Here is a 15,086-nt window from a genome sequence, read left to right as displayed (position 1 = left end):
GCCAAGATGGTGCCTCTGCGGTCCTCCAGCTCTTGAATGGCCCGCTTGATCTTCTGGACCGCGGCGGATAGCTCAAGCTTCTTGCTGCCAGAGGCCCTCTCGGACCTCTCCTGAGCTACCCTCAACTCCCCCCAGAGGGAACTTAGCTTCTTTGAGGCGTCCTCATACTCGCAGAGGAGCGCATGGATACGGGAGTCATAGGTGACGGTTGCCTCTCTCGCCACCTTGGTACCCCAATCAAGGGGCACCGCTGCAGCACCTCTTCTGGTACTCGACCTACCTCCGGAGGGAGGAGCCGCCGCGGTCGTAGCCTCGGGGGTCCTCCGGGTCCTCATGCTGGAACCCTTGCTGCCTTGGCCAGATCTTGCAGCCTTAGCCGGGTTGGTGTTCCTCCCACCCCCCGCCGGCTTAGACCGGGAGGTGGGAGCCGGGGGCCCAGCCCCGGAGGCCAGTCCCACTATGAGCCTTGTTCCCTGGGAAGGGGGCAGACAAAAAGTCCCAGATGGAAAAAATTACCTCCCTTCCCAGGAGCTCTCTCCAAACACAGCAAGCAGTCCTTGCGGCTCACAGCAGGCTCCGCCTCCACCTCCTCTTCCTGACTGGAGCTGCAACAGACAGAACCGGAATGGATCCTCTTGCTATGTGCACTGCACTCTGCCACATACACTGTCTGCCTGCCTAGCACTGATATCTATGCGGCTGGATTAGTCCTCAGAAGGACTGTTAGTTGAGATGGATATGTGTATAATATATGGTGGTATACCTACACTAACTAGAAACAAGCAAATCTCTCCCTAGCTCATCAGCACCTCTCCCTATGCTCTCTGATTCCGGAGTGACTGTGACGAGCATGGCGGCGCCAGGTCTGATATACACCTGATGACAATGTGCGGCCAGCCAATCACTGTAATGCCCACAACCAACATGGCTACGGCATTACAGTGCGTGGCAGACAATCCCTGCATGGAGGGGAACAAACATGCAGGGAGGGGACCCGAGCTCCCGCTGAGCAACCCTGGAAATACTCGGCAAGCGCCGAGCATGTCGAGCAGTGAGATTCTCAGGCGAGCACCGAGCAGTAGCGAGCATGCTCGCTCATCACTAGTTACTACAAATACGCCTTGTATGTGTTTTTCACAGACCCATAGAATTACATTGGCACTTTTCATCCGTGCTGCCGGAAAAAACCCGACATGTCTTCATGTTTTTTCGCAGACCGCGTGTCTTGGACATGTGAACAGCCCTCTAGACTAAAATAGGTATGTGTTCTATACATGGAAAACACGGATATGACATGTACATGCAACACGGATGTCTGAATGAGGCCATATTGTTTAAACTCTTTTAATAAGGTGTAGGTGTCTATAATGGCCAGTAGATGGCACCATTCTGCAGTTAGATGGCTTGAAATAACTTAGATACACTTTATTATGGCCATAGTATTTTCACGCTTTGATGAACGCATATCTTGCACCAGTGTTTGATATTTAATGACTCAACTTCTTTGATTTCATAGGCGTAGCTCGCTGTGCTAAAGCTGTTTATATAACTCACATTCATTTCATATTCCTCCCTCCTGTGGCAGGTGTTTGGAAGAGGCTATTCCTGTTTAGCCATGGCTTACATGGGAATAACCCTTCATTTCTCGCTTTTTAGTGGGTTAATGTTTAAGGATATGTTATCTAACAAAAAAAATCTGTGAATTTTCTGCAAAAGAATACACACCAAAAAAATCAACAGTTACTTGGGAACTGAAACTAAGAGCTCGTTCACACGACTGCATTTTAGTTCCGAGAGCTGTCCGTGAAAAAAGAACTAACAGCACTCGGACCAATGTTATTCAATGGGGTAGTGCACATTAGGGATTTTTTTCACTGACTGAATCTGCTTGTGAAAAAAAATAAATAAATTGCGACACGCAGTAGTTTCTTCCGTAAATCGACTAAGACTCGCCCATTCAAGTATATGGGTGAGCAAAAAAATGAAAATAAAAAATTAGAAGCCATATGGTGCCACAGTAAAGCATGTTTTTATGGATATATTGCAATTCTGTAACAAACTGTAAATGGTATTGAGACTTTTTAGCAACTGCTGCTGTAATAAAACGGATTGTATGCAGACTGCACATGGATGAGAAGTGAGAAAAAAATTGTCTGAGTTTTCTGGATGAAATGGATGATTTTTTTTTTTTTTTATGAGCTCGTGTGATGGTGGAGTTTTCAATGCTTATCTACTTGCAGGAAAACGACTGCACTTTACCTCACCAGCATAGAGCATGGAGGTTTTGCAAGTACAGTCTACTAAAGTGGAAAAAAAAAACACAACAAAAAGCAACCATTAGATCTGCTGGATCGCTCTATCTTAAATAAATAATACAAATATAATTACTGAAATCATTGAAAGACATTAACAAGTACCTATGAAATCATAGCAAACCTGGTCTTTCATCACAACATGACTGGTCTGTTGGTCAAGTCAACAATGCAGAAATCCCCTCCTGCAAAGATTTTTGCAACCCTTTTTGGGTTAGTGTTTTTTCGTATAAAAAAATTATAATTACACACAAGATAGAGTGAAACATGAAAAAAACTAAAAAAAAAACAAAAATATATTGTGCATATATATTGTATTATCACAGTTTACCCTGAACACTTTCCTATGTAACATGCACAGGTTTATTTGCATCGGTCACAATTGCCTTAAAGAGATTGTCCACTACTTTTACATTGATGATCTATACTTAGGATAGATCATCAATGTCTAATCGGTCGGGGTCCGACACCCGGCACTCCCACTGATCAGCTAATCAGCTGTTATCGGTGTCGGCGGCCGGAAGTGCTCACTTGCGGAGCTGGCTGTCTTCTGATAGTGGCGGTCGCAAGGTACTGCACTTCCACAGTACTCAGCTACTACCAGAAGACGGCCAGCTCCACAAGTACTTCCAGCCGTTGCAAGCGATAACAGCTGATCGGCGGGTATCGGACCCCAGCCGATCAGACATTGATTACCTATCCTAAGTATAGATCATCAATGTAAAAGTTGTGGACAACCTCTTTAAATGTTATCCGCAGGTCACCTTGTAGTTGTAAACTGATGTTCAGACAGCACTGATCCAACACTTATTTCAGTCACAAAGCTGCAAAATGTATTTACCTTTTGTGCAAAATCTGATAATCCAAAGGATTTGATAATCCTCCATCCATAAAGTCCTTTTAGGATAGTTTCATTCATAGATTATTTAGGAAAACGCATCAGTTTTTGCAACATTTTTCCAGTAATTTTTAATGCATTTTCTTGAAGTAAAAATGATGCAGCCAGATGTTAACTTGAGATCAATATGGAAATATGAAATTATTTTTTTTTGTCAATCAAAACATGCTCAAGGTGTGGATTTTCATAAATTATCCCATAGATTTCACTATGCATCAAAAAAATATGTCACCCATCCTTGTAACATGTCCTAGTGCTGTGCGTTTTTTCTTCTCGGATGTGCCAGTGATCCATTACGTTTCACTGATCCGTGCGCACATCAGTTTTGAAACAAATCTATGTATCCAGTTTGTGAGACTCAGAACTTGTCCTATTCTCATAAATTTTTCGGATCAGACTTGGCCATCAAAGTCTATGGTGAGCCATGTAAAACAGATGACACACAGAAGACAGGCTTTGTACTTCAGAGTTCCATCTGTTTTTAATTGATTACTAAGAGTTAATGGGTAAAAAAAAAAAGTTCAGACAGTCTACCTGATTCACCGGATGAGAAAAAAAATATATAGATATAATTAGGATATCACCTAAGAAAAAAAATAATTGGTACATTTTTCTCGGATGGTAACACAGATGTGAGTTCACACGAGAGTATAAAAAAAAATTGTCCGATGTTCATCCAAAAAGAAAACCTGATGATTTTTTATCTATATTGTCATCCGTATGGCAGTCGTTTTTATACATCACCAGTGAATAACATTGACAAGACCAAAAACGGTTTCCTATGTTAGAGAATAGCGATGTATCTGTAAAAATCAGGTGCTACGTAGTTAATCCATATTGGATCTTTTTGCGCACCCATAGAATTGAATAGGCGAGTCTCATCGAATTTACGGACATGACTAGTGCATGCAGGTCTGAGAACAATAAGCGTAATCTAAACAGCACAACTGAATAACATTGGGCCGAGTGCCGTCATCATTTTCCATGGACAGCGCTCAGACCGAAAATACGGTTGTGTGACTGTAGCCTTAGAAATAACACAAAATGCTAACCAATATCCTGCTGTGTGAACGAGGCTTTAATGAAAGTGGACAATTTGAGTGGATTGGACAGATTATATGACACAAATCTGTGTTATTTTCTCCCATGGCTCAGCTAAAAATCCCACATTCTCAGAGCGATAAAGGTTATATGTCCCTGTGGCAGTGACATTACAGGGCAGATGTCTGTAACCAGCTTTTACCTGCAAACACCTTGAAGGTAATAAGGAAGCAGTTGGAGGACACGCCTTGTGTAGCTGGGAGTGGACAGGTTTAGGTTTCATATGCATTTCCTGTAAGCTAAGGCCAAGGAAGACAACACTGCACAGCCTGAAATGTGAAATCTCCCCGAAGCGCTGAAAATGTGTTTATGAAATGAGAATCATCTCAGGATATTGACCGAAGTCCAGCAAACAGTATATGTGGAGCTGGAGGACTGGCGGAGGACTGTTGTGGGAGGCCAGGACTAGAGACTGAGCAATGCTGCTCCTAGGATGGACACTAGCCCTTCTGCTTTCACAACTTACAGGTAAGAGTCCACGTGACGCTCAGTCGTCTTCTTTCGTTGTTTTTTTTGTTTAAAATAAACTGTGACAAATGATGTCATCGATCAGTGTCATGCTTGATGCAGAAATAGATTCAGGGTGACAAAACTTGGTCATTATGGCCGAAAAATATTAATTCAGCATTATTGATTACTTTTTGCTTCTGCTTATTCAAGGGTCAGTTTTTCTCGTAGGAGTTATCCTGTGTTTTTCACGAACAGAACTAGTACCTATGATAGTCTGTGGGACTGTTCACACGTCTCTGTATTTTCATAGACTCAGTGCTCCGCACAAAATCATGGCGACATAACCGATTTTGATCGGAGTCTCAGATCAAACTGTCAATGCAAGTCTATGGGTCCATGAAGAAAAATCCGATATCACTTGGATGTCATCTGTGTGCTGCCTGCTTTTCACTGATTGCGCAAGCTTTTCATAATATGCAATCTCCATTACTTAAAATAAATAAATCAGAAAAACTGAAGAAATGCTAGTCAAATCCTGATGGTAAAAACTGACTTTTTTTTTTTTTTTCTATGCATAAAAGAAAAATCACAGATGTCTGAATGAGCCCAAGTTCTTGCTGTTAAAGCCCCACGCTAGAGGTGTGTGTGTGTGTGTGTGTGTGTGTGTGTGTGTGTGTGTGTGTGTGGTGGTTTTTTTTTTTTTTTTTTTTTTTTTTCATTTTACCACTGGAGTTGTAAGTTCCCTACCCCTAGTATTATACTAAGCAGCTGACGTCTCCTGATGTTAGTCTAAAATACTACTTTATGATCATGCATTTAATATGGTAATTAATCTTACCCAAACTACCTTCTATGACATAAGAAGGCACCAGTATTATAAATGACACATGCGGGGAGGGTATTCCTGTTACAGATTTTGCACAAATCCAGAACGAGAGATAACTCTCTATTTTGGTGCTAGTGACGCGCCCCCTGGGCCAGTGTTGTTTGGGGGATTACCCGGAGCCGGATCAGATGGGGGTTGTAGTCTCCGAGTGGCGGTGACCCGGTCCGTGCCCAGGGTGTCAAGCTCAGTGTGTGGCAGTCCTTATAGATGTTACTAGATGTTCTTTTATGTCGACTACGCCACCCGTTGAATTGCGGTCAATACGGCCGCCGCTGCAGCAGGGTCCGCTGAGGCTGGTGATGTATGTGCAGCCCAGGTAGTATAACCCCCAACGGGAGGGGTATAGCCTCAGGGGGTCAGGTGCAGAGGATGGTGGTTGTGGAGGTGCAGTGAGGATGGTAATGAGAGTCAGAGTCGGGCTGTGCAGTTCAGGGTCTTTACTTACTGCTGTTCTTGTACCGGTCACTCCGGCCTTAAGTGACCACCCGAGCCGTGCTGCGTCCACCAGGTCCTGGACTCGGCCAACCCCCAAGTAGTTCTGGAGCGTGGTTCTGAGCTCCCTTTCTGTCCTGTCCTCGTCTCTGGCCTTCCCCACCAGGGATCCACCTATGTCCGGCTCCCTCGGGCCTCTTGTTGGCGAACCCTTGTCTCTGGGTTCCCTGACCCTATGCGTGGTCTGCCTTCCGGGTGGATATAGTGGGTGATTGTGGCAGATCAATCCTGCCCACGACCTCCGGTTCCTGGCTAAGGTGTGCTGTAGCCTCTGCCAGCTTGGGATCCGGTACCCTGTTGCCAACTCTTCACCCTTTGATTTAGTTTGGGCTCTCAGAGTTCCTTCTTTCTCCCCCTCTGGGTCTTTCTTTCTCCTCTCTCTCTCTTGGCTCTGGGGCTGCTCTGCTCCTCTGCTTTCCTCCACTCCTCTGCAAAGACTTACTGACTGACTTCTCACAGACTGACCCTGATCTAAGATGGTTCCCACCTTATATACTCCCTCTATGTGTGAGCTCAGGTGACCAGCACCCAATGAGCTCCTAGCACTACCCAGACTGCTCCCCCTATCTGCCCCTACACTACTGGGATGTTCCACCCCCCCTCCCACTCCAGCCAGGGACAGACACTGTCGTACCTGCACATTTCTCTAGTGGGAGTACCATTGGTCTGTCCCTCGGAAATGGGATGTGTGTAGTGCATGCAGCCTACTGAGCTCAGTTCCACACTCCATCCTTACCCGGGAGTGGAATATCACACCTCTGGCTTGAGGTGTAATACCCCTGTAGCAGCCGAATCCTCAGGGTGCTACATTCCCCCCTGGTAAATCACAGCACGTCCTCGGGCTGTAAGATATAAACATCCAAAAACATACTTTTTTTTTTTTTTTTTTTCATAAAACATAAACATATAAAACATCATATATTATCAGCATAAACTTTTCATATAAATAACATTCTTGTTTCTGGTTCCTCCGGTCACGGTGCAACTTGTGACCGGGTAAAGTGCGACAGTCTCTTGAAGAAACACGGTTTCCTATAAAACCGGTAGGGGGCGCTTTAGGAAGCGCAACTATATACAAGGGAATATGGCCGCTCTCAGTCCTCGGCCAGGTATTAGGGAGGATTGACCGCTCTCAGTCCTCGGTCAGTGGGAATAGGGACACACGGGGTTAACAGTTCACTTTTGGCTGGTCCCAACGGGGACTATATTTTAACTAGCAGCAGTAACAGTACTTATACCCTGACGGGTAACTTTATACAGTCTCTTCTCTACCGTACTCAACGACGGCGTCCTCCTGCTCTTTCTTGTTGGTTGGTTTCAGTTTCAGACCCGTCCGGGTCCTCTTGCTCCTCCTCACACCGCAGCTCCTCCTCCGTCAGGCGATGCACATGGAGGGCGTAGGGTCCTTTGGCACACTTGTGCCGGGTGAAGGTGACCTCGTCCCCTACATACAGGTCACGACCTCTGTGTCCCTCCGGCAGATGGCTTTCTACGTCTCTGCGGGTCACAAAGACGTCGCCGGGGGTATGATGGTCTCTAATGAAGCCCCACCCATGCTGCATGTTGAATTTTATCACAGTCCCGGTGGCACGGGGACCATGAGCTGCACGGGGTTTCCTCCTGGTCCGGCTCTTCTGCTCCGCGCTCCTTATCTGCATTTGCTGTTCCCGGACCCGCCTCTCTCTCCGCTCCCTCTCGAAGACCTCGAGCTGCTGGCGGCAGCACTCTGCACGCTCCGCTGCGGCCGCCCGAGTCTCCTGAGTGAACCCCATGAGGTCTTCTCCGGTGGGATCCCACTCAAACTGGGTCTCTTCTAGCGGGGGCGAGGTCCTCTTTACAGGCTTCGGAACCGGAATCAGGGGTTCGCACATGGCCCTTGCTTTTTGCAGCTCCAGCTGGATGTATTCCTGGGGCCATACGAAGGGCTGCCCATCCGGGCACGTATGCTGGGCGAACAGGTCCTCACCCAGGTGCGGTACTTTAGGTGTTATGGGCGCCGTGGTGGTAGCGGCGCCCGGGTTAACCAGGCCTTGCAACCAGGCTTGGGGCACTTTGAAAGTAAAGGGCACCGTAAGAACGGCGGCGCCCTGTGTTACTTGGCCCTGCGACCAGGCCGGGGGCTCCGCGGAGGTAGGGGGCGCTGTTGGTATTGCGTCGCCCGGGGGTACTAGGCCTTGCGACCAGGCCGATGGTACTTCCTGCTTGGCCACGCTCGGGGTCGAGGCGTGTGACGTCACAGGGGTCGCGGCTTCCGTTTGAGGCCTAGTCTGCGGCGGTGACGTTGCAGCGACGGGCACGGCAGGGGGTACTTCGGGCTCTGCGACGGGGAGCTGGGGCAGGCGCGCGGTTTCCCGGCTCGGGGTAGTGACGTCCCCTTTACCTGCCTCCATTCGTTCGGCTCCCTTCTCGGCGCCGTCTCCGGCCTTCAGTCCTCCTGCGCCATCCTCAGAGGCGGTCTGTCTCCTCGTCTCGGGTGGCGTGCTCCGCTGACGAGTCTCGGTCTGCTGGGCCATCTCTCGGCTCCACTCCGCCAACGTCTCTCGCTGTACCCGGGCCATCCTCCGTGCGAGGCCCTCCAGCGCGGTCTGTGCACACTCCCGGTCTCGGGGGAGCTGTGTTAGGATCTCCAGCAGGCCTTCTGGAGTGGCGACCTGCAACAGGCTCCTGACCACTGGGTCGGTGCTGCCTGGAGTGGCGGTCCGCATCAGGCTCCTGACCGCTGGGTCGGTGCTGCCTGGCTCTCCCTCCATCTCCGGGTGTGCTTTCTCTGGACTCTCTTCCAGACTTCTTGTCTCCGGGTGCGCTCTCTCCAGACTGCTCCAGGCGACACCCATCTTTGTTCTCTTCTTCTGTCTCCGCCCACATCGAGGGTGGTTCCGGGGCAACTTCAGTTCCAGGGGCAGTTCTCTCACGCTGATGGACACTTCCAGCATCACAGTCTCTGTTGGTGGGCGCGGTTTCCGCTTTTGGCGCCATTCTTCGACCTGGCCCACGATGGGAGGTGGCCTCTTGCCACCCTCTGGCACGCCCATAATGGCGTCCGCTCTTCCAAGGCGGGAAATCTTCGGAAATGGCGGGAATCGTCTCCCAGTGGCGGGAAACTCCATGGATGGCGGGAAAAAGCTGCAAATGGCGGACAACCGGCGGGAAACGACCTGTGATGGGGCCCGATGGCGGGGACCCTCCGGAACCAGCAGGAGACTTCTTTTTAAGGTAACGGTGAACTTTTCTTCAGGCACGCAGTACCCGGTTGTTGCGGCCACGTAATCCTGCCGACTACGCCAAAGTTGACGCGCCCCCTGGGCCAGTGTTGTTTGGGGGATTACTCGGAGCCGGATCAGATGGGGGTTGTAGTCTCCGAGTGGCGGTGACCCGGTCCGTGCCCAGGGTGTCAAGCTCAGTGTGTGGCAGTCCTTATAGATGTTACTAGATGTTCTTTTATGTCGACTACGCCACCCGTTGAATTGCGGTCAATACGGCCGCCGCTGCAGCAGGGTCCGCTGAGGCTGGTGATGTATGTGCAGCCCAGGTAGTATAACCCCCAACGGGAGGGGTATAGCCTCAGGGGGTCAGGTGCAGAGGATGGTGGTTGTGGAGGTGCAGTGAGGATGGTAATGAGAGTCAGAGTCGGGCTGTGCAGTTCAGGGTCTTTACTTACTGCTGTTCTTGTACCGGTCACTCCGGCCTTAAGTGACCACCCGAGCCGTGCTGCGTCCACCAGGTCCTGGACTCGGCCAACCCCCAAGTAGTTCTGGAGCGTGGTTCTGAGCTCCCTTTCTGTCCTGTCCTCGTCTCTGGCCTTCCCCACCAGGGATCCACCTATGTCCGGCTCCCTCGGGCCTCTTGTTGGCGAACCCTTGTCTCTGGGTTCCCTGACCCTATGCGTGGTCTGCCTTCCGGGTGGATATAGTGGGTGATTGTGGCAGATCAATCCTGCCCACGACCTCCGGTTCCTGGCTAAGGTGTGCTGTAGCCTCTTCCAGCTTGGGATCCGGTACCCTGTTGCCAACTCTTCACCCTTTGATTTAGTTTGGGCTCTCAGAGTTCCTTCTTTCTCCCCCTCTGGGTCTTTCTTTCTCCTCTCTCTCTCTTGGCTCTGGGGCTGCTCTGCTCCTCTGCTTTCCTCCACTCCTTGCAAAGACTTACTGACTGACTGACTTCTCACAGACTGACCCTGATCTAAGATGGTTCCCACCTTATATACTCCCTCTATGTGTGAGCTCAGGTGACCAGCACCCAATGAGCTCCTAGCACTACCCAGACTGCTCCCCCTATCTGCCCCTACACTACTGGGATGTTCCACCCCCCCTCCCACTCCAGCCAGGGACAGACACTGTCGTACCTGCACATTTCTCTAGTGGGAGTACCATTGGTCTGTCCCTCGGAAATGGGATGTGTGTAGTGCATGCAGCCTACTGAGCTCAGTTCCACACTCCATCCTTACCCGGGAGTGGAATATCACACCTCTGGCTTGAGGTGTAATACCCCTGTAGCAGCCGAATCCTCAGGGTGCTACACTAGTCCAGTACAACTGATAATGCCCCAATGTATTTTTATGGTTAAAAGAAGTGTCTTTGTAAATACCTTGCGCTGCTATGACATCATCGGGGGGAGGGTCACGTGATGCCTGTGAGCGGCCAGCGATAGCGCCGCTCACAGGCAAGAACAGCAGCGCAAGGTATTTACAAAGACACTTCTTTTCACCATAAAAATACATTGGGGCACTATCAATAGTACTGGACAACCCCTTTAAGACCTCATGCTGGGTGATCATCATTTACAGTATATGTTTCCCTACATATGGTTGCTGCATATAAAGTACTTTGGCTCGGCGCTGTCTGCTTTGCACAGGGCCAGCTCCAGGTTTTCGTGGGCCCCGGGCAAAAGTCTCAGTGGGCCCCTTTTAACACATACCACAATTCATGATGCACAGATATGGCAGAGAAATATAGGTATAGTACAATGCAAAGATTTCACTTATTTCTTACATTACATGAGTGATATCTATTGTAAATTCCACAATAGCTCAGAAACCGGCGAATCCTCACAGTGCACAGTGCACGCCCTGGAGGGGGATTCAAAAGTTTTCATTTTAGACCGGACAGTATAGTTCTTTATACAGAATAATGGGCGCCACATAGTCCTCCATACAGAATAATTTGTGCCGTATAGTCCTTCATACAGAATAATGGGCCCTGCATAGTCCTCCATACAGAATAATGGACCTCACATAGTCCCCCATACAGAATAATGGCCCCAGATAGTCCTCCGTACAGAATAATAGGCCCCATATAGTTCTTTATACAGAATAATGGGCCCCATATATTGTTCCATACATATAAAAAAATCAAATACTTACGTCTCCACATTCCCCTCTGGCCGCTGCTCCGGATTCTCAACATCTTCTGGCTCTCTGCACTGTGACTGCTCAGCAGAGAGCGTGCTGTAGTGATGTCATTGTGCCGTCTGCCCTGAGACATCAGAGTCAGAAGACACCGGAGGTGCAGTGGAACAGGGAGTGGTAAGTATTGCAAGTGCCTGAGCCCTAGAACAAGCTGGGGGGACCCACACACACGGGTGCTGGCACCGGTCTCCTCCGACTCATGGGTCACATACCGTGCCAGTGTCCCCAATGGCGAGTGGGTGCCCCGGCATTTGCCAGGGTGTGCCAGGTGATGACGCCGGCCATGGCTTTGCATAATCCTGCGTAACACATTTCCTGGTCGTAAAACTATCTCTGGGACCTTCCTTAGGCACTACTGCCGAGAAAACTAAATGGGAAATGCTTATTTAATGCAGCAAAATCTATATGGAACCCAGCCTCTCTGTATATGATCGAAGGCATACAGAGGTATAGTAATAACCTATACACTTCCATGGGTGACATACTGCATAAAACATATCGAAATTTTGCGCAAATCGAAGTTGCGAATAGTTTGTGATTTTTGAAGTTCTTATGCTTCTTCTTGCCACTTCAGCAGAGTGGGCTGAGCTGGGGATAGGGTACAGCGAAGTCTGACTATCATTTTTCTTAATTTGCATCACAAAGGTGGCGAAAATTATGCCAAAAACTTATGATAGCCCGTAGTTGGAGTAATGGTTATGATGGATTCAAGCGACAATTGTAAATGTGGCGCATATGGTTTTGCAGACCCAATGTGCCACGGGCCGGGATTACCTAGAAGAGGCGTAGCTAAGCTCCTACCAGGTGTTCACTGGAGCTCCTGATGGTGGAGTCAGGCTGGGCTGCAGGTAGCCACCAGGTACCAATCATAGGCAGTCCCTGGTACTGCAGCTGCTGACTCCATAGGTCAGGTACGCAGACATGGATAGGACTAAGGCTATGAAGTTCTAGATCCTCTATAGAACAGTTAAGGACACGGACTTGGGCTTCGTTCAGACTACTATGTTCGGGATCCTCTGCAGAACGGTTACTGACATGGAGTCTCAGACAGGTCTGATTTGGAGACTGGTTGTAGCAGTCTGGATATAGGCACACGTTCAGACACAAAGTTCTCGAATACTGATTCGGGGACTGGCCGTACACGGTCCAGGGAATGAGGCTCAGGTAATGCCAGTACCAGGGTTCAGGACACTGGCCTCACCAGGACCGCAGACTTCGGGTTCAGGACACTGGTTGCACCAGGACCAGGGGAGCTCACAGCTCACTAGGAGACTACCTCACTCACTAATGATTGACGGTGGCTTGGCACCTCCCTGTCTGGGAGCCATCTTGCAGGTGTACTCTGTTACTAAATATCTTCCAACCACTGGTTGGGGGCATTTTACTATGTGCATGTGCTGCCCCTTTAAGAGCAGGGGAGCGAGCGCACTAGGTGTGCTGCAGGGAACTGCAGCGCACACACAGCTGGATGCAGGGAGCACGCTAGGGACAATGCCGCTCTGCCGGGTCAGTGGGTATGTCGGGGTCCCTGCTGGAGGGTGAAGGGGAACCATATAGGGGTGCCGGCAATTGGCTTTACAGTAAGATGCACCAAATTCATTAAGTGGCGTGCACCTCTTAATGAATTTGGCAAATCTTTCTCTAGCATACCTTGCAAAATGATAGTCCTAATGAATCGGGACCTTAGTTTTGCAAAATGAGACTAAAGCCTCATTCAGATGTCAGTGTATTTTCTTGTGCACACAAAACAAATAATTTTCATCAGCATATCAGAAGAAGTTGACACACTATTTTGCTTGGTTCAATACTTTATTGGAAATCCATGTGCACAAATTACATAATGCACACTTGCGCGTTTCGAAATATCATTCCTTAATCATAAATTCTCTGAGATGTATTGAAGACCGAATTACATGTCATTTGCGCACTTTGATTTCCAATAAAGTATTGAACCAAGCAAAATAGTGTGCCGATTTCTTCTGCTGAGATACTTCTTTGCCTGCTCAGGCTGTCGTGCACCCGAGATGCAAGTGATGCGGGTGTGGCGAACTGTCTTTTTCTGTTTTTAGATTTTCATCAGTGTGGTAGTCTGTTTTTACCTTTAGAGATGCATAAGGTTTTTTTTTTGCATACAAGTTTTTTTCAAGCTGGTAAACAAGGATGAAAATTGGACACCAAGTGATCAGGAAGAGGGCAGGCAGTTTTTCACACCACTGTATTTGAGCAGTGTGTAATTCTGGGTACAGGGCATATGATCCCTCTATCAGCTCATCAGAATTGAAGTCTTGTTTTGCAGTTATAGCCTTGGATGGTCACTGATAACCTGGGTTCACATGAGCAAATTTCCATATACAGGCCGCAAAGCCTGAACATACAGACTTTAAGGCTGTGTGCCCACGATGCAGAAATGCTCAGGATTTTTTCCTGAGCGTTTCTGCATCTCCCTGGCAGAAAAAAACACATGCGGATTGTACATGCGTTTTTTAGCCAGGGACAAGCGGATGTGAAGCGTTCTTCACTTGCATTTCTGCATGCGGGTTGTCAAGCACTTTCCAATCGATTTTAGAATCACTTGGAAAGTGCTTGAGAACTCGTTCACACTATATAAATCCATGCAACCGGCATGGATTTATATAGTGTGACCCGAGAGAATATAAAAAATAAACCTACACTTACCTTCCGATGGCCCCTGCAGTCTTGCTGCGCTCCTGTGCTGGCTGCCGGCAGATCGCGGTACACTGTACTGAAGGACCTGCTGTCACATGACTGTGACGTCACCGCAGGTCCTTCAGTCCTGCGCGACATGCTGAAATGAACCTAACAACTGCATCAAATTAGATCTGCTCGTTAGTCTGCATCTAAAAAGGAGTGATCACACCTTGGAGAGCTGTTGCACAAAGTAGACTGACATGAATCATGGCTACAACACGAGAGATGTCAATTGAAACAAAGGAGAGGATTATCAAACTCTTAAAAGAAGGTAAATTATCACGCAGTGTTGCAAAAGATGTTGGTTGTTCACAATCAGCTGTATCTAAAATCTGGGCCAAATACAAACAACACGGGAAGGTTGTTAAAGGCAAACATACTGGTTTACCAAGGAAGACATCAAAGCGTCAAGACCGGAAACTTAAAGCAATATGTCTTCAAAACAGGAAATGCACAACAAAACAAATGAGGAACGAATGGGAGGAAACTGGAGTCAATGTCTGCGTCCGAACTGTAAGAAACCACCTAAAGGAAATGGGATTTACATACAAAAAAGCTAAACAAAAGCCATCATTAACACCTAAACAGAAAAAAACAAGGTTACAATGGGCTAAGGAAAAGCAATCGTGGACTGTGGATGACTGGATGAAAGTCATATTCAGTGATGAATCGTGAATCTGCATTGGGCAAGGTGATGATGCTGGAACTTTTGTTTGGTGCCGTTCCAATGAGATTTATAAAGATGACTGCATGAAGAGAACATGCAAATTTCCACAGTCATTGTTGATATGGGGCTGCATGTCAGGTAAAGGCACAGATGGCTGTCATTACATC

The 15,086-nt window shown here is 48.2% G+C and overlaps 1 protein-coding gene across 1 annotated transcript in view; it reads left to right on the top strand.

The window, feature by feature from the left end:
• The first annotated feature begins 4,508 nt into the window (after positions 1-4,508).
• The window catches only part of CDCP1 (CUB domain containing protein 1), a 126,486-nt gene continuing 115,908 nt past the window's right edge, over positions 4,509-15,086 (top strand). The window contains exon 1 of the mRNA XM_073678165.1: positions 4,509-4,779. Within this exon, the coding sequence (XP_073534266.1) occupies positions 4,731-4,779 (49 nt within the window). The 5' untranslated portion in view covers positions 4,509-4,730. The remainder of the gene's footprint in view (positions 4,780-15,086) is intronic.

This window comes from Phyllobates terribilis, unplaced genomic scaffold, assembly GCF_046119375.1.
Source record: "Phyllobates terribilis strain yellow unplaced genomic scaffold, ASM4611937v1 Scaffold_4__5_contigs__length_816908805, whole genome shotgun sequence".
Lineage (NCBI taxonomy): Eukaryota > Metazoa > Chordata > Amphibia > Anura > Dendrobatidae > Phyllobates > Phyllobates terribilis.
Note: the sequence above shows the minus strand (reverse complement) of the source record. Positions and strands in the feature narration are given on the sequence as shown.